This window comes from Balearica regulorum, chromosome 17 (genome assembly GCF_011004875.1).
Source record: "Balearica regulorum gibbericeps isolate bBalReg1 chromosome 17, bBalReg1.pri, whole genome shotgun sequence".
Lineage (NCBI taxonomy): Eukaryota > Metazoa > Chordata > Aves > Gruiformes > Gruidae > Balearica > Balearica regulorum.
In genome coordinates this window covers 5,737,038-5,759,435 of record NC_046200.1, presented here as the reverse complement: position 1 = coordinate 5,759,435, position 22,398 = coordinate 5,737,038, and the positions used below count along the sequence as shown (strand labels likewise).

At 40.6% G+C, this 22,398-nt stretch overlaps 1 protein-coding gene across 2 annotated transcripts in view; it reads right to left on the bottom strand.

Moving 5' to 3' along the window:
* Positions 1-12,038: 12,038 nt before the first annotated feature.
* Positions 12,039-22,398, bottom strand: part of GLT1D1 (glycosyltransferase 1 domain containing 1) — a 60,933-nt gene continuing 50,573 nt past the window's right edge. The window contains exons 11-13 of one of the 2 annotated variants that reach the window (XR_012838077.1): positions 20,624-21,232; positions 20,420-20,518; positions 12,039-13,519 (exon numbers count right to left, since the gene is read on the bottom strand). Coding sequence is in view for 1 of the 2 variants with exons in the window: in XM_075769167.1 (XP_075625282.1) it covers positions 13,373-13,519; positions 20,420-20,518 (246 nt within the window). In the remaining variant the exon portion in view is untranslated. The remainder of the gene's footprint in view (positions 13,520-20,419; positions 20,519-20,623; positions 21,233-22,398) is intronic. The other variant, XM_075769167.1, reaches the window with a different exon arrangement.

The window sequence follows — 22,398 nt, the reverse complement described above, 5'->3', positions numbered from 1 at the left end:
GCGCCAGATGTTTTCTAACAAAGAGGTCAGGTTGTTAAACGGACGTAAAAGGCCTCTGACAACCCCCTGTGCACTACCTCTGCTGCGGATCCCGTTCCCAAAGGTGCAGAGCAGGGCTGTGGGTCTCCATCACAGATGGACAGGTTTATTTTCTCAAAACCTGTTGGGGAGCTAATTCCCCTCTTGGTTTTGGAGCTGCACCGTTCAGGGTAGCGGCCATGCACCAACGAACGGGAGAGGACTTGGTCCCAAGCAGCTGCCTGGGAAGTGGAGCTCGTGAGCGTGCGTGGGGTTGCGGGCTGGCTAACAGCCCAATCTGCTAGAGCTGGAGCTCAAACCGCAGCTCGGGAAGCAGAGGCGGAGTGGGCGTCCGACCCTCGGCTTTGGATAGCTGCTAAAGCCAGCGTCCTCAGCAGACCAGTCTACTCTGCGTGGCTGTGCTGAATTTTCAACCTCTAGCAGGTATCGGGCAGCAAAAGAGAGGTAGAAGTGAAATGTTTTCAGAAGTGTAGGACTTTATCTTCCTCTTCGCTCCAGCCATTGCCTCTGAATCACGCTGGCTCGGGAACTGTTGAGGATTCAGAGAGGGGAATGATGAAAGGATTGGAAAACATCTCAGAGAGAGAGAGAGTCAAAGAGCACAATCCATGCTGCGTACCAAAGGGAGCTTATGTGGCGCTTTGTTCACAACCCCTAAGTACTTACGTGGTGACCATAAATTTGAACAGACTCTTTAATCCATAGGCAAAGACATGACCATCAGGGTATGAAGGCGTAGCTGTACAAATGCAGAACCAGAAAGAAGTTCCTCACGGTGAGGGAACAAGTCACCGAGGATTGCAACAGGTTTATTGCTCGCGTGTTTAGATGTTTTTCTGGAAGGAATGTTGTGGTTCAGGTGCTGCCACCGGCCTGGACGTAGGAAGTCAGAAGGTCTGTGCTCTGCAAAAGTTTGAATTAGATGACCATGGTGTTTTCTTTTGGTCTCAAAAAAAAAAAAAAAAAAAAAATGGCAGTGTCTGGGTAAGGCTCTCTGTAGAAAAAAAGGAAAAAAAATAATGTTCTCAGCTCTTACTCAGTTCTAATTCCTTTGAATAGGAACTATGTTATATCTAAGGCACGCTAAGGACTGCTTTTAATCTGATGCAAGTGCACGGGCTGCGGTCACGTTCTTTCTCATTTCTCTGAGGTTAACTGAGAATGTGTTTCAAACTACATATTGCTCGTTGCCCATGAAAAGGCCTGACACAGAGTTCACTGAAGTACGATTCCCACAGACTTCAGTGAGTGCTAAATCCTTCAGCGCTGAATGCCAGTTTTAGCTACACCAGAGCACATCTGAACGGTGCTACCTGCAGCGTTCCCTTTGGTGTTCAGCATCACCGTATCTGAGCAGCTCAGACTCAGCTCGCAGAATTCCCGTGAAATAGGGGCAGTCATCTCCTCTGCGAGCCTGGCCACACCACACAGTCCCCGCTGCAGCCAAGAGCTGAACTCACATCTCACAAACACTAGCCCAGAGTCTTAAATGTGGGCTTATTCCTCATTTTGGGGTACACTAAAATAAATTTTAAAAATTTCTTTATTTTGGAGTAAACCACTCTGGTCTGGCCATAGTCATCTTTATTTAGCATTGAGTTTTCTTGCCAAATGGCGTGTCTTTCAGAATATTCCCTTAACCTTTGTTGTGTTGGCAGCTTCAACTTGGGAGTAGGGATAGAAACTCAGACTGCCGTCTTCTGCTTTTAATCTTGGTCAAGCGATGGGGATGAAATTGTGTGGTTTGAATAATTCTGTGTGTTTTCTCACTAGAATACTGAGCCCCAGCCTTAACCTTCCCAGTAGTTCATAGCCGTTACAGCCGAGTTATTTGATTAAAATATTATTTTTACCAGCTACTTGAAAGTACTGCAGCAATCTGATTTATTCTCATTGTTAGTGCTTGTTTGTTTAGTCTTTCAGATGAAATGAACTTACCATTCATTTAGTACTAATGCCAAGGGAACTATTGTATTCAAAAATAATGGAACATAATATGCAGCGAAACATGGGTATTTTGTTCACGCAGTTGCATATATACACAATGGAAATTATTTGGTGGCTTAGGGTGTTAATCTGCTTCCTCTGTGAATGGGTACTTGCAGCTTTAGTATCAGCCCACAGTTATCCCCACTCCATGGAGGAGGTCGGTGTATCCAAAGCCAGAGACGGAGCCCTTCGCTCTGGGGCTACGTGCCAAGTGTGGTCCCAGATAAATGACAACGCACTTGTCGCGACAGCTCTTTTCTGCAAAATCTGGATTTCTCTGAATTTTCTGTTGGCCTGAAAAATACAGGGGAACTGAAGAGATGGGACATTTAAACCCCTCAATTTTAAAGCAGTAGTTAGTGTGGAGTGCCCAGTTTATGACACAAAGGCCTGATTTCAGAGATGTACCATGCAGCCAATATTCTTAATAAAATCAGTGGGAGATGGGAACTCCACTGAAAGTCGGGCCCTGGCACCTCAAAGCAAAGGCAAACATGAAAGCTGTGTGTAGCCTGGCATCTATTTGGTATTCTGCGTTCCCCAAATCTGAACTCAAGGTCTTACCCATTAATGTCCTTCCAAAATGCCTTTGTGAGCCTCATCCTCTTTAATAATGGAGGGGTTTGCATTTCTTAACAAGATACTGCCAGTTGACATATGTCGTTGAAAATCTAGTTTTCACTTCTTGTGTATGTGGATACTCAGTCACACATAAAACTTGATGCATTTGAATTTTAACACTGCCATAATAAAATTTTACTTTTCTTGTTAAAAGTAAAACCTCACTTTTTTCCAGACTGCTAGGCAGAGAGTTTCAAACCCCGGAATGTGTTGCAGGGAAAGCTGGCAATAAACAAAGGGAAAAGCAGGGAAAGCATCACCAGTAGCCTCATTATTGCATTTACATTAAAGGCATCATCTATTTTTGTCCCTTCCAACAGATGAAGCAACAAGGTTTTACTTAAAAAATAAGTTTATCTTGCTCAATCCTTAATGGCTCGAAGTTAAAGCCCAGAGGGATAATATAACTTATTTTCTCTTAGTTTCTAAAGCAGAGATGTTACACAAATCTCTCCCACTAGTACAGCCAGATTCCCAAATCTTCCCCTGAAAACTGTGTGCAGCAACTTGATTTTAATACCTCCCCGACACACGTGAGGGAGTACCTGATTTTCCTGTTCTGGCCAGACACCTACTTCGGCTGTAAACTCTTCTGACATTTCTGACGGAGATAATTATAGCGCTCTGGGAGGCTTTTGGCCTTACCAAAAATAGATGGGAACAGGGAGACATGCATGTACAGGCAAAACTAAGAAGATGCTGGGGAGAATAGGATCTATATTACGTGACAGCTTCTGAAAGAGCATCACAAAAGTGCCTGCTTCATCTCCAGGCTTTCAATTTTTTCGCTTCCCATGATTAAATTTCTGTCTTCCTGGAAATCTTCCAATATCAAGACACACTAATGGAAGTCCTTGCACGCACATGTTATTTTTTTTTTGCGTGACACTGGTAGTGGAGCGGGAATGCATTTTACATCAGGTGATACGGTGTGACACCTTAGGAAGGTCCCAATAAACATATACTGACTCTTACACACCTGCACTGTGCAAAGCTAAGGATGGATACAGGTTTCTGTGGGATTTGAGATCAAGCCATCATGTTGTCTTTGCTTAAAGTAGAAACCTGATTTGCTGTAATTCAGGTAACAAACTTTTCTTCAATTAAAGGAAAGCTACCTATTGCTAATTTTTATGAAACAACCAGATTACATTCCCTCACCCCCAATGGTATAGCAAAATGATGTATTTATTGATGGTTTTACAAGTATTTAAATTTAAAAAAAGAAAAAAAAAGAGTAACCAAGGAAAAAAAAAAGCATTCTTGAGGGGAAGAATGCAATTTGGACTGTGGCTAAAACCTGGGGAACGCTTCTGCTGTTCGTGGTCTGTAGCTGCCTTCACTGGATGGACACACAGCATTGCCAGCTCTCCATTAGGTGTGCCATCAGAATGGCCGTACCCCTGTATCACCCAGCTGCCCAGTCTAGCTCAAGAGAAGCTTAGAGATATTTGTAGCTAGTTTCACTGCTATCCTAACGGTGCACACACGACAATAACCCATGCACACCACGCGTGCAGGATATTGCTTTCGCCTGCAGTGTTCACAAGGGCTTAGGGAGCTTCCTCCTTCCCAGGGTACCTGTTCCTCGTGGGTCCTCCTACGGGTGTTTGTCTATAAAAAGATTCTGTCCTCCAGTTCAAACCCCTTGTCAGAAAGTCCATACCTGAATTTGAGGTGGAATTTATCTTACTGACATGTGGGTGTTGGAAAGGTCTCGCCCTCCTAATAGAGACAAATACCTTCAGTGGGTGGATCATCCTCACTAAGGTTGTGTTGATGAACTATTGTTTTGATGAGGCCTGGACTCTCCACTGACCATAAGGGAAATCCGGACAAGTAGTTTTCTATATTTATGAGATCGTCACATGAAGATGAGATTAATCTTGCTAATCATAAAGTAGTTTAAAGGAAATCAGTTCCTGACTAGTTGTCTTCATGCAGAAATTCCCCTGCTGAGGATTCATTTCTCTTCCATGGGTCCAAGATTGCCTCTGCTTGGCTCTTTGCAGGCAGGATAAGCTCTTGTTCTCTCTCTCTCCTTCTCCAGCTGAGCTGTTGTTTGTGTCCATCACTGGCACCAAATGCAATCTGCCACTGCCCCTTCTTGCCAGACTGGCTCAGGCACGTCACCATCATCCGTTCTTTGCCTCCAAAGTTTGTATTCAGGAATTTGGCCTCTTCTGAGATTGGTCAGTGTTGCATGAAACCTTCCCATTTCCCCCTGAGCTGCCCATCGACTCTACAGACACCAGCTGAACCTCAGCACATCTCCCTTACATGGCTTTTAATCTACTGGTTCAATTAACTGCCCGGGACTGGGACTGAAGACATTAAACAAGACACATAAATAGGAGACATCGATGAGAATTAGCAACTGCTGCTTAAAAGCTACAGACCTGAGGATCAATTCTTCCTGCCTAAAAATGGGGTTTAACTCTACAGGTGTTAGCAGCATGAGGTAGGAGTGCAGTGACAACAGCGACTGAGTCTCTTGGACTGGTCCTTCCATTTAAAGCCTGATGAAGCTGGGGTCTTACAGTGCGATCAGCTGTACGTTTAATCTTTGTTTCAATGAGATGAAAGCAGTTGGTCTCAGCAGTCTCAACCTGGCACTTATGAACAAGTGTTTGCATTCAGCCCCAACAAAAATCCCACCACTGTGGTTCACTGGGCTGCAGAACGATCACAGGCCAGGACCACAGGATTTATTCTAGCCCAGTGAATGACTTGCCGTGTGATATGTTCCCCTCCACACAATAGTTCAGCCCCCCAGTCTGCTCCCTTGTCTCCTGATGTGACATTTAGAATGATGTTGCGTTGCACTGGCAGATCGCAAGCGAGTGCTACAACAATATGAGCAGGCTGGAGCTCCTGCAGTGACTGTAGAGGCGTGTGCAGCCATCAGCCATTGGGAGATCCTAGCCTCACAGGCCAGAGTCTAAAGGCAGTCTTCTTTTAAGGAAAAAAAATAAATTCTTTGGCTTTCAGTCTCACCTGCTGGAGAAGGGAACTATAGTTCTACGAATTGGTCTTCTCCTTGCCCCCAAAACAAATGCAAACTTCTTGAAAGACATCAGTAACAATCCTTCAAAGCTTCCCCTGCTTAGCAGAGAGCAGGGTTGAGGATACACCTCTCCTTTTATTCCTGCTTTGGCTGACTTTCCTACTTCATTTATGGATTTCCCTGCATGTCCACGGGCATGCCTATGGCTCCCACTTCTCAGCAGCGCAAAGTGCCCTGTGCTACCACTGCGAAGGGCATCCCATAGCTGAGCGGGGTTAGGTGACTGCAGAGCTGCGTGTTGGCAAAAATCTGAGCTTGGCAAGCAGTGGGATGAAAGAACAGAAGTAGCTTCGGCGTGGAACAGTGTTTTCTTAACAACGACGGCTGGGAGACTTCCCCCTCCGTGCAAGCTTAAACACATCCTGATGTTTTATTCAAACAAATGACATGCAGGGACAAATGTTTTAAGAGTGGAGGGGATAGAAAAATGACCTCATTAAGCTACAGAAAAGTAACTAAAAAGGATGGAAGATGCACTAGGTAACTAGATGCATAATACTCCAGGGACACCTTGGAGTATTTCCCAAGGCTACAACAATAAGAGATGTAATCAGTAAGAAACAGTAAATACAAAACTGAAGATGAGCTACAGGCTTTGTGAAAGACTTTAAACCTGTTCAGAACAGAGTCATTACTAGGGTCATACTGAGATCAAAAAGAGAGTGAAATGGTATTAAAAGATGATGAATATTCAGAACATGTCATGCTAATGTTCTCCTGTTTCAGAAAATGGTTATGAAATTCCCCATTGCCTCTTACCTTGCTATACTTTCATACAGACAAAGATACAACTTTTTTTGCCCAATTTGCAGCGCAGTCTGTAAATAGCTCTATTGTCACTAATACTTGGCCAAGACAAATTTTTTTTTAAACCACATTACAAAGCGTGAGCCAGCCTTTAATGCCTTTATTCACGTCAGCTAGCACCTTGTAATCCAACAGTTGCTGATGCTGTTTGAGGAGCGAGAGGTAATGCCACGATGGTGTCACAGTCTGACTCTCTGAATGCAGCGGTGGACTTCTAAACAGGGACAGAAGTGCTAATATTTTGTACCAATATTTGAGAGCATTACTACTTCATTAGGGTGTGTTACCTTGACAGCCTTACCTTGCTCTTCAAATAACTGTTGTCATTGCTGGATTATCCCAGGTACGTAAATAGGGATCGTAGAGCCAAGAGTATTTATTATTTCTACTGTAGACCAGAACAGCGTTGTGCCAAAAGCCATACAGACAGTCTGCAGCCGCCGCCCTCCGCAAAGCCACTGAGCCCTGGGTATGGGTAAACACTACCTCTGGAAAGCAAAAAAATTATTTAGGTGACTCAGGCATGCACCACAGTGGGTGACGCAAGGTGTGAACACTTGTACAAGTTAAGCAGGAATTTATATATTCTTAGATGTGATTTTTAAAAGAAAAAAATAAGCTAGAAAAGAAGCCAGGAGGCTGTAAGGGACGGCAAAGGCCATGCTCCAAGCATATAAGCTTTTGATACATTACTCAAGTTAAATTAAAGATTCCGTAACTCATTTCACTTCCTTACAGCCACTAAAATAACAGCGCAACTTTTCAGCAGCAGGGATTAATTTTGAAGCAGTACAGGGGCATTTAGTTTCAATGCCTGATGTAATTTGATCGAATCAGACAAATGAAATAAGTGACCTCTATCTAGCAAGGTTATAGTTATAGCTGGACTTATGTCTTAAGGAGATTTGTGCTGAAGTACACAAGAATGGAAATTGCAATGCAAGAAGCATACTAAAATGTCACAAAAGAAGTGTTATGACTTGCTTCTGGAGCAGAAAGGGTTAAAAAGGGTGCTGTAGGGAGTTTTAAATACTGAGCAGGTCAGGTGTTGGCAACTGTGATTCCTCAGTAACCAGATGTTCTCTGCTTATTAAAATGTATTGTTTAATTTTAAACAAATGCTTTAAATTAGCTTAATGGTAGTGCTCTAGGGGAAATGAATTTCTAAAATCATTTTTCACAAAAAAAAATGCTGGCCTATATTTTTGGAAAGGATGAGAGATTTCAAGTGCCCTCAATATTTAATACCTAAAATTAGATGTCATAGGAATGACATGGAATAGTTCCTTGATGAAAATATGGTTCATTTAAAGAGGATTAAATTGCACATAAAAATGATCCACCCCCTTTAGAAAATTCAGATTGTTTTTTTAAAAATCAGAAATCCTGGTTTTATCTTACAGTTTGCTCTTACATTGAGGACCATAAGTCTTTATTTTTTTTTTTTTAATAGTAGATCCTTGACTCTAAAATTCTGAACACAATTAAGACTTTGGAAGATCAAGCCTTTCCTTGGGCGTCGTCAGGCAGAATGAAAGGTACCTGTGGCATCTAGGAATACTGGGACACGTGCAAGGTGATACCAAGCAATTGCAGCTCAGGCTGTAGAGATCTGCTCTTGTATGGGCTTTAAGTTTCAAACATTAAAGCAACTGGGCTTGGACCAACCAGACAGAAGAGGGTGGAAGCGAAATAAATTCTGGAGTGACGAAATTACTTTGGACAACTTAATGAAAAAAAATGCTCAGATCCCACTGAGCCATTAAATGATTGATTTCCACATGGAAGCACCCATCTCCTCTGACAAGCCTTTGACAAAACTGTTTCTTATTTTCACGTGGAATGGTTCTTGACCAAAAGATTAAAAAGACTGAGGGGAGAAAGGGACAGAACAGGTTATGAGCCCAATAGATAGGAGAAAACATGTTAAAAAAGAAGACTGAAGTGCTTGTGCATTCATTAAACACAAAGGTAGCACTTGCAAATGTTTGGATTGCTTAATACTCAGGCTAAGTTGATGGTAAATGATTTGCAGAAGGAGCACAAATACTTTTCAATCTTCCAATGCATAATTTAACTTTTCTTTTGACAGTTGTCTTTAAGTCCTGATATGTCAGGAAGCTTAATAGCAAAACATCAAAACTAATTTCCCTGAGATCACCAAGCAGCTACCTTTCGCTAATTTGGAGCTCTGAGGTTCTGTTAGAACTTGAAATCACAACGGTCAGCATCAGATTGCAAGGGGCATCCCAAAGGGCTCTGAATTAAGCCGTTGACTCAGCCAGGATACCAAAGTGATTGTGGCTGAACGTGTAGGAGTCCTGCAAACCGTGGCATCCCTGGTAACTAGTGTAACAGTGAACTTCTGCTGTGTGCAAAAGCTGAATTTAAAATGTTACTGTTCTAAATGCCATGCCACCCTAAGTGTTTTTCAGAGCTACGTCTCCCCAGATACAGCCTTTTCTAAAATATTGAAAGAACGTGCTAATATCCTGCCATGGTTTAACCCCAGCCAGCAGCTCAGCCCCACCCAGCCACTCGCTGACTCCCCTCCCAGTGGGATGGCGGGGAGAATTGGAAAAGTGAGAACACTCGTGGGCTGAGATAAAGACAATTTAACAGGTAAAGCAAAAGCCACGTACGCAAGCAAAGCAAAACAAGGAATTCACTCCTCACTGCCCATGGGCAGGCAGGTGTTCAGCCATTCCCCAGGAAAGCAGGGCTCCATCACACGTAATGGTGACTTGGGAAGACAAATGCCATCACTCTGAACGCTCCCCCTTCCCCCTCCCCCCAGCTTTATCTGCTGAGCATGACATCATATGGTGTGGGATATCCCTTGGGGTCAGCTGTCCTGGCTGTGTCCCCTCCCAACTCCTTGTGCACCCCCAGCTACTCACTGGTGGGGTGGTGTGAGCAGCAGCAAAGGCCTTGGCTCTGTGTAAGCACTGCTCAGCAGTAATGAAAGCATCCCTGTGTTCTCAACGCTGTTTTCAGCACAAATCCAAAACACAACCCCGTACCAGCTACCAGGATGAAAATTTACTCTATCCCAGCCAAAACCAGCACACATCCTTACAGCCACAGTCACACTCCGGTTCCTTCCTCTGCTGCTTTTTTGTTTCATTCAGGACTTCTGAAGTCTGAAATACTCTAAATGTTTCTAAAATGAGCTGTAATGAGTCCAAAGAGAAAAGTTTGATTTTTGCTTTCTTTAAATCCTTAGAGATAGATATCTAAATCCTTTCCCCAATTCTATCAGACTATATTATTTCCCTCCAGACACATCGTATAGGCCACCCCCTAAGGCACGCTGACGATTGCTAAGCTAAGCTAAGCTAGTTCGGATCAGCGCAATCTCTTTTCCAAGGGCCAGTGTTCAGAGCCAGCTGTTGATTGCGCTATTGGCAAAGGACAAGAGGCTGACAAATTTTGTGTTCGCTCTAGGAAGTGAAGATCTCCTTGCTTCCCGCCGAGAGGCTTTGTAAGGGGTGGGACCAGTTGCCTGCTAATGCTCTCCGCGGCAGGGCAGAAGCAGAGGAGGGAAGTGCAGCATTGGCTGGGGAGAACAGCAGAGCCAAGACTGCGGAGGTGGGAGCTGGTAAATCCTTGCGGGGTTAATCCAGCAGTAACTTTTTGCCAGGGAGCAGACAAAAAAAATGGGAAGACTTAGTATCCATGTTCTCAAGGCATACACTGTTTAAGTCTGTAATGAGGATGTAGAAACTAACTCTAAAAATTGGAATATGTCTGCTTCAGGGCTAATTAAAATGAAATCCTAATTCAGGAAGCTCTCATTCCACACACCATAGGCTCTAGCTGGGTTTTGCCACACACTACCAAATTGTCTCCACTTCTGAAGTAATCGTGCCAAGAAAGGAAACAGCATAGTAGTACCCATTGTACAGGTCCACTGCTTGCTTTCAGTTCTGTGGATTCAACGGCAGAATTAATTGCAAAATAAAATGCATGTAATTGGATTAATTAACAGTACATTTCAAGGTCCTGAAATACAGAATTAGCTGCGGGGTAAATGCAAAATGCAGGTTTTTCCTGCGAACAGAACAAGTGCTATTTTTGGAGCTGTATCTCATAGAGGTGTGCCTTGCTTAAAATGCTGCTAGGATAAGAAATGGGGCTTTGAAGGGGGAAGATAAATACTATAATCAGGGCTGCAGGACAACAAAAGGAGTCTTAAATATATAAGCGTTTGAGTGAAGTTGCTTGAAAGATAATTATACCTAAAATTGCTTGCATGGGTCTAATATTTTCTTTACAAGGACTTACAAGACTCCTTGAATATTTATGGGCCTGGAACATAAGACTGGATGAAATTTAAAACATAAATTCAATAGCAATTTATTATGATGAAATTCCCTAGCAGTTGTTGCCCCAACCTTTTAGCCTTAATAGACAGGCTTCATGTTGCAGAACACAAGCCCATGTGATAAACGATATCAAAGCTGAATGCCCTTGATTGATGAATGCTGCCTTGTTTGATGACTGTAAAACAGTCCTGAGGGTTGAACTCACCACTATTTTGGTTGGTTTCCTTTTTTTTTGGTCTTAATGCATATATTGCAGAAAGGTTGTTTGTGCTTCTGGTATGGTTATCACATGCAAATGAGCATGCTGTTTCCCAGATGCAGATTTCATATTTATAGATTAAATACAGCCTGAAAAATCGTATGTTAATTACACTCTGAGAGTGTAGCAGAATTTCTCACTTGAACATGTTTTGTTTTGCTGGAAATAGCACAAATTCCAGATCAATGTATTTAGTTGCTTGAAGCTCGGTAATAAATATATCATACTTTAGAAAAAGCTTTCTAATGATTACTAATAATTTACCATTAGCTCAATGCTTAGACTTCCATCCCACATCATGTATTTGTTTTTAACAAGCCGTATTTCTCAGAAGACAACCAATACTATAGGAAGGGGGGGGGTGGAGGAATGGCTAAGGAGCAAAGCCAAACCAGCAGATTATCAGAGATATACACTGGCAGAGAAGATCTGTGAGAAGATGTTTTGAGAGGAACAGGACTCCCTGCAGCTGGCTCAGTTAGCTATAAATGATCTTTTTTTTTTTTTTTCCTCCCTATTGCCTATAAAGATCCCATATCACATATGTCATGCTGAAAATCCAAGTTGTAGGGGTTCCCCCTTTAGTATATAGTTTGCTGTGGCCACAAGAGACACTGCAACCCCCCGGGACGCCTCACTGCACACTGGTAACAGAGATGTCTAAAGAAATAAGGCTCCTCCTTAGAAACTGTTCAGCGGTAGATGTTGGCAGGTGGCTTTTAAACTGAGAACTGGTGCAGATGTACTCACATCCCAGCATGTCGAAGGACACTCCAGAAATATTTAGGAAAAATGTGCTCCAAAGGGAGTGTAGTGATTCTTGGATTTCAAATCAGGCCAGTTTTGCCCTTGAGAATTGTGTTATTGAAGGCAATGCTGAGCAGACCCCCATTACAATAAAAGGGGGGAAAATTTTGAAGTCAATATACAACATACAAATTACTTTCTTGTTTACTGTCCCAACAGCTGCAAAACATCAAAAATAGAGAGGAAAGCTTAAAATACACAGTGAACTTCATTATTACAAAGAAAAGTCTGACACAACAGCCATTCAAATCAATACAAAACATCTCACTGGTTCTCACTGGGGGCAGGATCAAGCCTATACAAAGCAAAAAGAGTTTCCTAATAACAAGTAGTTAAAAATTTGACCCTCTTTTTTTCTATAAATGTAAGTCCTCTGATGACCAATCATAGATTCAAAGATATGTCCATAATCATTTGGCTGGCAGCAATGATTAGTATGGACTTCAAGCACAGATAAGTCTGACTTTAAAATAGCCTGCTGCAGTATATTACAATATATCCTGAGAGCCACAAACGAGAACAAACAGTACCAAAATACATAGTAAATTGAAAATACCTCCCCCCCCGCCCTTCATCCCTTTTTATAGCTCTCATAAATCTTTTAGTAAACAAGTAAATCACAGAGGTACCAAAGAAACTGGCAAACTAAGAGGTAGTTTACGTAACGTAGCATCTCTGTCTGCAAGCACCATGCTGTTCTGGAATCTGAAGCCATGTATGGCTGTCAGGTGCTGTGCCAACCTTCCTGCTCTAGTCCCAGGACCCAAGAGAAAATGCAGACATAGGACATTTTGGCCATATCAGCTCCTCTGAAAGCAACTCAGGTACTTAGCTGGCAGTACAAAACATGCCCTATACTCCTCATTTTTTTCCCCAAGCATCAGCACTCCATTTGCTTTTTGCCCGCCTGATCATTTAGCAGTCAATAGATACGTTGATCTTTCAGTCTTAAGAAAGCTTTCATCTTAATAAGTTTACACTCTGTTTATGTAACTAATCTTATGCATGTCACATGTACCTGAATACATTCAGACTGGTGTAAATGGAAAGAAAACGACTACTGCAGTTTGGTTAGGATGCAACATGATCAGAACATCTGATGTAAGCTCTATGTGGTGGAGTGCTCCGCTGTGTACAAGAAATCATCCTCCCTTTGAGGTCTTACAACAACAAAAGTTTTACGTCTGCTCAAGGAGTTTATTTCTCCTATGTGATCTTACAAAATGATACTGATCTGTGATGAACTGGTACACTAGAGACAGTGTACTGAATTAGATAAATTTGATAGTTTGAAGTAGCAGGCAACTCCTGTGATGTTGGTATGTTTGAATAGAATAATAATGCATGTCTTACTATCTCTTCTGAAAAGAAACCAAGAGAAACCCAAATCTAATTACATATCCATCATTAAAGTCCTCCACACAGACTGCTGGGTATCAACTGTAGTCTTGCAATTCACTGGAGCCTTAGGACAAGATTCTGATAGGCTGCTCTTTCACCTTCCCATGAATGATGTTTCTTCACATAGTCTTTGGCCCTTGTTACAATTTCTCTTTCCATAATGGGGTCATTCATCAAACTCTGGGACAACACAACAAACTCCTAAAGAAGATAAAGAAAATAATAAATTAAAAAAGTTCCTTGAAGTTCTAATGATACCGAAATAGCTTGTACCCGTATCTCGATTTTGGTAAAGCACTTCAACTCTAAGCCAGTATATGAAACTGTTCAAAGTCATTTTTCAAGGTCAAGTACCATAGTTTATTTATAAATGATGATCAATAAAAAATTCTTTAATATATTCTTTTACGCAACCCACCAACTAAGACATTTAAAATCAAAGACAATCCCAAGAGTGTTAAGACAAACATGAACAACAAATTTAAGGACACAAAAATTGTTTGCCTACTCAAGTGTTAGAAAATCAGGCGGTTATAAATTAAATAATTCACCTGATCTCCTGCATGGAGGACAATTAGCATCAGATGTTTGATCTCAGCTCAGCTAACCTTATATATCATTGCTACTGTGACATGTTCAGTTAATTTTATGGTAAGACTAAAAAACTCACTACATAAATACAGTCACAGTATAAAGGTAAGAGCAGGCATGCAGCAACAAGCTCTTCCAGAGTAGTTGCATCTGGGCAGTTACAGATACAGCAGTGTTAGCTCAAGCAGCTCTGCAAAAAAGCCATAAATGAATTTCCTTTAACTTTACTGGGCAAAATACTAGACCTCACAGATTACAACTATTCCTTTGCCTGCTCCTCTACCACTCTAGTTTAGTTCTACGGAAGAGAAATTGTGAACTTCAAACACGTGAAAGGCGATTTGATGTCTGAACTAATCTATTCTGAGCAGCTGGTCTAATTTTCTATCAAGAGACAACTTCCAGAACTTCAGTTGATTACAAATGTGCTCAGATCTTTGCAAAATAGTGTCTTGGTTCAGCTCAGAAAAGCATATAGCTATTGTGTCAATGGAAACTTAGAATAATGCATTATTACACAATTGGTAGTGAAGATCAGTGCATAGGCTGTGAGGGACAAAAAGGATGGGAGGAGATATATTATTCACACAATGTGTTCAGCTATGAAAGGAAATATCATAAATAAGACCAGAGTTCATATCAACACTAGATTAGCAAACTATACTTGAAAACCTAACGACACGGTGTATAGAAATACATACACAGATACAAAATCTTTGGTTACCACAGAATCAATGCTGCTGTTCCAATGCAAGCAATGGCTATGCATAATACATAACTATAACATGACCCCTGGGAAACACTGATATGTGATATCACATCGAACATGTTATAATCGCTGCTTTGACTTTCACTGACAAGACAAACCATCAATATATGCATCACTGCCATGAAATTTAAATAGTCCGAGATGCACATCAGTTCTGTTGGAAAGGTTTGTAACTAGGTAATAGAATAAGATGACTTTCATACATGCATATTAACAATAACCTCTTATTTTACATAAAATCAGTACTGCTTGTAATCTTTGCTCTGTCCACACAGCACTGAAAGAGCGGTCTCTGGAACAGCTGTGAGGGCCATATGCTTTGTATCCAGCCTGCTTTCCATCCACAACTACCCTCCATTCAGGCACGAGCTAATTTAACCGGTGTATTCAGTTCCTTACTTGGAACCCCTGTGGGTCTGAAGAGGGTGTTTTCTGGGTTGTTTTTGAGACTGTCCCTAAAGAAGATAAGTGAGGCTGGGCTAGAGAGTCCCCCAAGGCTGTGTCTATCAGACACTGCAGATACAGCCAGTGACTCCAACTTTAGAGACACGTTTTTTTCCTTCCTCCATATCTGCCAAGAATACAGAAGAGGGAAGGTGGGAAAGTCTTACATGACTTATGCTGGCTTCATCCAATTGCCTGTATAATCACAGTAATAAATACTGTTCACACTGAACTACATTCCAACTTTAATTTTATGCTCCTGTGGAGGATTTTATTTAAAGTCATGTTTAAAAATAATTTATGTAAATTACCTAAGAACAGAAGCAGCAATGTAACATTTCTTGACAGGTAGTCCTATTAGCATTCTTTTAAAATGTTGATATAGAGGACAAAAACTTGGAAACATGTAAATGATAGAAGAAATGAGATCCTTATTCACAGTTACAATACTTAATGCTGGGGATAATTTCAGGAAAATGCCAAACTGAGTCCAAAGCATAAAAGTTGAGAAACTGCAGGAGAGAGAACAAGCAAATGGAAAAATACAAGGAGACGGAGAATAAGGAGTTCTCAGCTTTATCCCTACTTCTCCTACTAATCAAATGTGACCACCTACAAGTCACTTGCAATCTGACTGGAAGCCAATAGGAAGATTCACTATGACTTATCTAGGTTTTCCCTCATACCCTTCGAGCAGCTGGCTTAGCTTGTTTTCAGTTTGGGATGCTCAGCTTTAGATAGCAATAACTTCATTTTTCAGGTGCTTCCCTTAACTACAACTGACTTGCATTTCAGTTGTAGGTTTGTGGTAAGTCTGAAGCATGGGCTCCTACTTGCAGAATGCAGACATTCAGAACTCAGAGCTCTTTCAGAAAAGCGAGCATTTAATTTTTCTTTTCTAGAAGCCTACAATATACAAACTACTTACAGTGTGGCAACGTCTCTTTATCAGCTGTTATGCCTGTAAGTATTTGTGCAAGTGATGTTTGCGCAAATATTTATGCACTCTCATATTTTGTTGTAGATGTGAAGTAAGCTCCACTTTTGGTGAAAGAGGGGCAAAATTCACAAATTACTTTTCAATTATCAAACATAAGTGTATGCACTTCAGCAGCCAAAATGAAGGATGTGATATGCATGCTAACTTACTACTTGGGGGACATCCATATTTCTAATAAGCCTTTTATTCACGTACAGAAATGGGTATAATTACTATGCACGTGACAGAAAAACACAGTGTAAAAGTTGACCCTCAGCAGTTAGCCACGACCCAGAAAAAACAGGGAAGAAGATCATCTTATGTACATCCAGAACTGATATTACATGTGCAATTTTCAACAGCAACATCCATAATACATTTTTCTCCTGGTAAATTGACCAATCATCTTTAAAGAAAATGTCAGCTTCTCTATATAGTACCTAAAAGAAATTCTGTATAATATTTTGCAGAGACCCAGCAATACAGGTATCTGGGAGATAAAGCTAGAAAACGAGTGCACTAAGTAAAAAGAATGAATATTCCTTCAATTACCACGAGAACTACATCAGTGCCGCTGCTCACGCATAATGAAAATAAGATGCATGGTTAATATATTATTTATATAATGAAAGTAAGTCTGCAATTAAACCATTTCATATCAGCTTCAGCAGATAAAAGAACATGATTCTTAAACAACAGAGAATCACCCCAGGGAAGGCAAACGCCAGATGTAAATTCAAAATAGCGGCAGATCTACCTAGTGGCAGGAGAAGCTCAGAAGTTAGGTGGCACATCTGTGTACTTCACAAGGCAAGGGGCCAGTATTTCTAGGGGAGTATGAACAGTGATTGCTGGTACTGCCAAAAATTGCAAATTAGTCTATTCAGTGTGAAGGTTCAAAGGTCTAAAAACTTTAGCTATATTCTGGCTTGAAGCCCTGGTAGAAACAGCACTGACCCACGTTTGGCAGGGGAGACCAACGTACCTGCAATGTGTGGCTGCCTGTACTCAGCTGAGCTGCATTTCCCTCTTACCACTTCAAAATTTGTCTCTGCTAACAGTAGTGTTTCCAGGTCCCGCTCTCTCTCAAACCCTGGTTACACGTGGCCACTCTCTTATTGGTTTTGTAGTTTATCTCCTTCTGTTTATTTAGCTCCTCTGTGAGTTTTTACAGATGCTGAACATATAATTTTGAAACTTAAGATGCTGAATAACTCTTTGTCTCTTCTCTTTTGACACGATTTTGCGTTATCTATTGCCCAAAAGCTGCTGGCTATTCTTATCTTTCACTTATTTTTTTATTTCAGGTCCCATTAACTCAGTGTCAAATATTCCATAAACTTGCAAATTCAAGAAGTGGCAGGATCAAATCATGATTTAAAAGTAATGTGCCCAGATGATGTAGTGTCAAGGACAAAACATTTCACTTTCACATTAACGGTTTCCACCTGGTTATTGTCTTCAGTTATTGGCAAGGCTTTCATTATTGCCAGCCGTGCAGCCTCAGCCTATGTGCAAATGGTTAATGATGATTACAGTTACACACAAAATCCTGTAAGCCACAAAAGCTCACTTTCAGCAAGAATAAAGAAGAAAACCCACAGCATTCACAATTAAAATTATTCTCATTGTGTCGTGGTCAACTTATATCCCTCTAATTTAGCTTTCAAATGATAAGATAGTCCCACGACCAGACACAATTGCTCATATCTAATCTAACTGTATTGTAAAAGCTTTCCCTCCCTAGATCTGTAACAACTTGAAAATAAGCAATGTTTTCTACTCTTGACCTATGATACAGTCTGTATCATCACAACCAGACAGGATTCACTAAACTTAGCAATGAAAATTTGTTTGACATTTTCTAATCTTTGGTGGTCCAGATTCTTCAAGACAGAGACAGACTCTCCCAAGCACCTGACTACAGTACTAATCTCTCTGTATGATTAAAAAGCATTTTCCTAATTAACCTGATGCAATTGAGGTTGCAACAGAAACTAGTTTAACAGATATTTAAGATATCAAAGTAATCGGAGTAGGAGAACCCAGAAAACTTTGTACCAGAAACATATGCTTTCCAACCCTATTGTCAGCCTGAATCTTCTAAGGCAGTATTCAAAGAAGTGCCATGGGCAGATTGTTCCTTCTTCCAACAATAAAAATATGAGGCATACCTTGAAACTGTAAGTGTTGTAAATCACATTTCTTTGATCTAATGTAACTCAGCCTCTGATAAACTGTGTATAGTGGTTTAAAACTGTATTTGATATGGTTTGGGGAGATAAGGAACAAGAGTAAATGGTTACTTTATCTTTAAAACCATGAGTGATTATGATTGGCATTCTGAGCTCATCTCTGCAAGAAGAAAGTTTTTCAACAACTCTGCAGTGGGATTAGAGTATTATCCTGTAAATAAGTATTTCCTGACCCATTTTCAAACTTTGATAATTTATATGTTATTTGACACCAATGGAAGTATAAAAGGGCTTTTATTAAAAGAGATACAATTGCTGTTTTACAGAGAAAGCGGGGATATTACTTTCTAAAACAGGGTAACTGCACAAACATTAGTGATTCCAGTACAAATACCACCTAGGAGTATGAGAGCTAACAAGGCAATGCAAGTTACCATCCTCACTTAAAAGAGATTCTGTGGACTTTTGAGACAGAATAACAGCAAAAAGGGGGCCAACAGGCAGCAGTAGAATGGGGGGGTTCTGATCTTTGACATAGCAGAGAAGGGAGCTCAGACAGAAGGGGTTTATATAAAGTAAGATTATATCATTCTAGACATATTTACAGCCTTTGAGTCTAGTTCTGATATAAAAGAAAGTCCTTAGCCATTTGTACAGTCACCGATGCCACTGGGACTCCTTCGGTGCTTAAAATTGCACTTTCCTCTGAGGAAATATATAGCATATTTTTAATTGGTCTTGAATTCCAAATAAACACTTGGAATGTAGGATGCTTGGAGATCACATAAGAGGCTTCTTACAAGGATGTATGATGAAGCTAATTGGGTCTGGCATGAATAATGTATTTGAATTCCAAGCCAAATGTAACCAGCATGTTGAGGGAAACAACAGAATGTGTCAGAATTAATATCAGGAGAGCCTTCAGTCTATGTGTTCAACATGATCGTATATCCTTGAAGTTTTGAAGAAGCATATGGAAGTCAAAGGGCTTTTTTTGCAGGAAATACTTGTTCAAATAATTTTATAAATAGCTTTACATCTCAGCCTCCACTAGCCTGGAAGTATCCCATTTCCAAAGGATATTGCAAGAAGAGGGAATACTTCTGCAACAAAATAAATTTCAGAAGTTAACAAAGAATTTTTTTTGCAGAAACCATTGGAGACATTGACTATTCCAGAAAAAAAAAGAAAAAACAAACAAAATGCCAAAACCAAACCATGAGCTGTAAGAATTTTTCTATTAAAACCCCCTCCAAAAATAGCCCAGAGAATTCACCTTCCTGAAACACAACTTAACAGGATGCATTAATCACACACTCCACAAAGTAAATAAATGATACTTTTTCTACTTTGCAAAATTATCAAATGGACTATTCTAGGAAGGTTATTTTAATCTTAAGCTGGATAAAGACACTGAGAGAATCTGTGTCTGAAAGTCATCTTCCATGGGCTATATGAATATGTAACAGCAAAGCCATAATGCAGGAAACTATACTGAAATGAAAATTCCCAGCATTTAAATATAGGTAGTGTTCCCTCTCTCCCCACTCTTACTTATCTTCACAGAAACTCCATTCTAACACTTTTCTTAATTTTAGTCATTAATTATTTTCTGACAGCAATATCTTGGACATAATAATGCTTTATATTAACACTCACTGCTAGAAATTATAGATAATGTATTATCTAAAACTTCAGGCTCATAGTTCTCTTTTGGTTAGCAATTGCTTGGCTAATATGAGTTTGTACTTCAGTTAGTACTTGAAGGGAAATACAAGGTATGCATACCATGTCTTCCAGGGTTTGCTTATGGAACCTTCAAAACTAAAGTGCAACAAGTTGAGGAGAACCAAGTCCCATTCAGATGGCAGGCATTAAAGCAGCACAGGCTAGACAAATATTCAGCAAGGCTGACACCTAGTAAAAGTTTAGTGAACTGCAAAGTGAATGTGAGACAACAGCAGAGCTTCAAGAAAGGCAGTCTAGCATCCAGGTTTTTTAGGAGGATCTGAAAAAAACTTTTCTGAGAGAAAAAGCCAACTCTCCAGACAGATACAAGCATGTAATGGAAAATGAACCTAACCTTTCAAAGGGAAAAGTCTAAGGATTTGTTGTTTTCTTACCTGGGGATTTGAAAATAGTAGTCCTGTTTCCTTATGTTTTATTATTGCTGCATTCCCAGGAATGTTCCTTGCCAGCACTGGAATGTCTAAATCCATTGCCTAGAGGAATACAGAAAAAGGAAACAACAGTTTATTAGGATTCAGGGATTTTGAGGTTTTAACGATGTCAATTTTAAAATTAAAAGTAGAAACAACAAACCAAACCTCTTTCCCATCTCTCCAATTTTTTTTAGTTGAAAAACACCATGTCTAAGGTGATCTCCTATATGGAACTTCTCTGAAATATTTTGTTCATATTTTTGTTAGTCTTGTAACTTATAACATTATCAGAAGCAATCAATCCAGAAGGTCACTGGATAGCTGCTTCATCCTTTATTCTTTCCCACCTCAAAGTATGCAGTTTGTTTCCCACTGGAAGCTCCTGACATATAGCAGGCTTGAAGGGGATAAAACTAAAGTTCAGATCAAAGGTTGTAACTGTAACTCCTCCTGTTATTGTGCATAGATTAGAAGATTAGTCCATAGCACAAAAGACAGTTCTCCCCACAAAGTATCTGTTCTCTTGTTGCATTAAAACACACTTTTCACAGATTTTCTATAACGTGCAGAACTGGAGAGAGGTGGGCAGTTCAACGACAGTGAAGGTGACTGCGGAAGTCACTTGGCTCTTTCTCATCAATTCTGTTCCCTATGGGTCATACAGAACGCTGGAAGGAGTTTTTCTTTTGACAGCATCTGTTACTATAGCTTGTCTTGGACCTTGAGCATTCAGGGACTGCAGGGAAGTATGCAGTGATGCAGCTTCGGACTGAACTATACCATGGAGAGGAGAGAAAGGTTATGCTTTCAGAATGCATTGTGCTTTCAAAACATATTATCTACAAAGCTATTGGTATGGGAGTCCTCAGAGACCAAGGAATACATCTAAAGAAGTAGGATTTGATTCCACATAAATTATGGGCTGGTTGCTTGATGTATTCATTCATTCATTTGTATGTATATGTATGTATGCATGTATGTATACACATAAAAAAATGGAAAGGAAGTGTGGGAGCTCAACATGGTAGCATTTCAGGTTGCCTGCAGGATCAGGAGCAGAGTACAGCATCTGTTCAAAACTAGTAAAATATTTCCAAGAGATCTAAAGCCTGGAAACTTTTAAGACTACAGCTTAGATTTTGAAGTAACTAGTGTGCAAACCTGTCCACTTAACTCTGTTACTCATGCATATCCTGATCTGAAACTTTAATTACTGTTGATGAATTTGGAAGTCTTGAGATGATGCACTGACTAGAAAAACGAGAAAAACTCATATTGTACAATTATCACAGTATCAAACAAGAGAAAGAAATTCATTCCTTCAAATCTTTAATCTGTTTCATAGAATCATAGAGTGGTTTGGGTTGGAAGGGACCTTTAAACATCATCTAGTCCAATCTCTCTTCAGTGAGCAGGGACATCTTCAACTAGATCTGGTTGTTCAGAGCCCCGTCCAACCTGACCTTGAATGTTTCCAGGAATGGGGCTTCTACCACGTGTCTGGGCAACCTGTTCCAGTGCCTCACCACCCTCATCATAAAGAATTGCTTTCTAATATTCAAGCTAAATCTCTCCTCCTTCAGCTTAAAGCCAGTACCCTTTGTCCTGCCACTCCATGCCCCAGTCCCTCTCCGGCTTTCATAGAATCATAGAATGGTTAGGGTTGGAAGGGACCTCAAAGATCATCCAGTTCCAACCCCCCTGCTGCAGGCAGGGACACCCTCCACTAGACCACATTGCCCAAAGCCTCATCCAACCTGGTCTTAAACACTTCCAGGGATGGGGCCTCCACAACCTCTCTGGGCAACCTGTTCCAGTGCCTCACCACTCTAACAGTAAAGAAAGAATTTCTTTCTAACATCTGATCTAAATCAACCCTCCTTCAGCTTAAACCCATTACCCCTTGTCCTGTCACTACACTCCCTCATAAACAGTCCCTC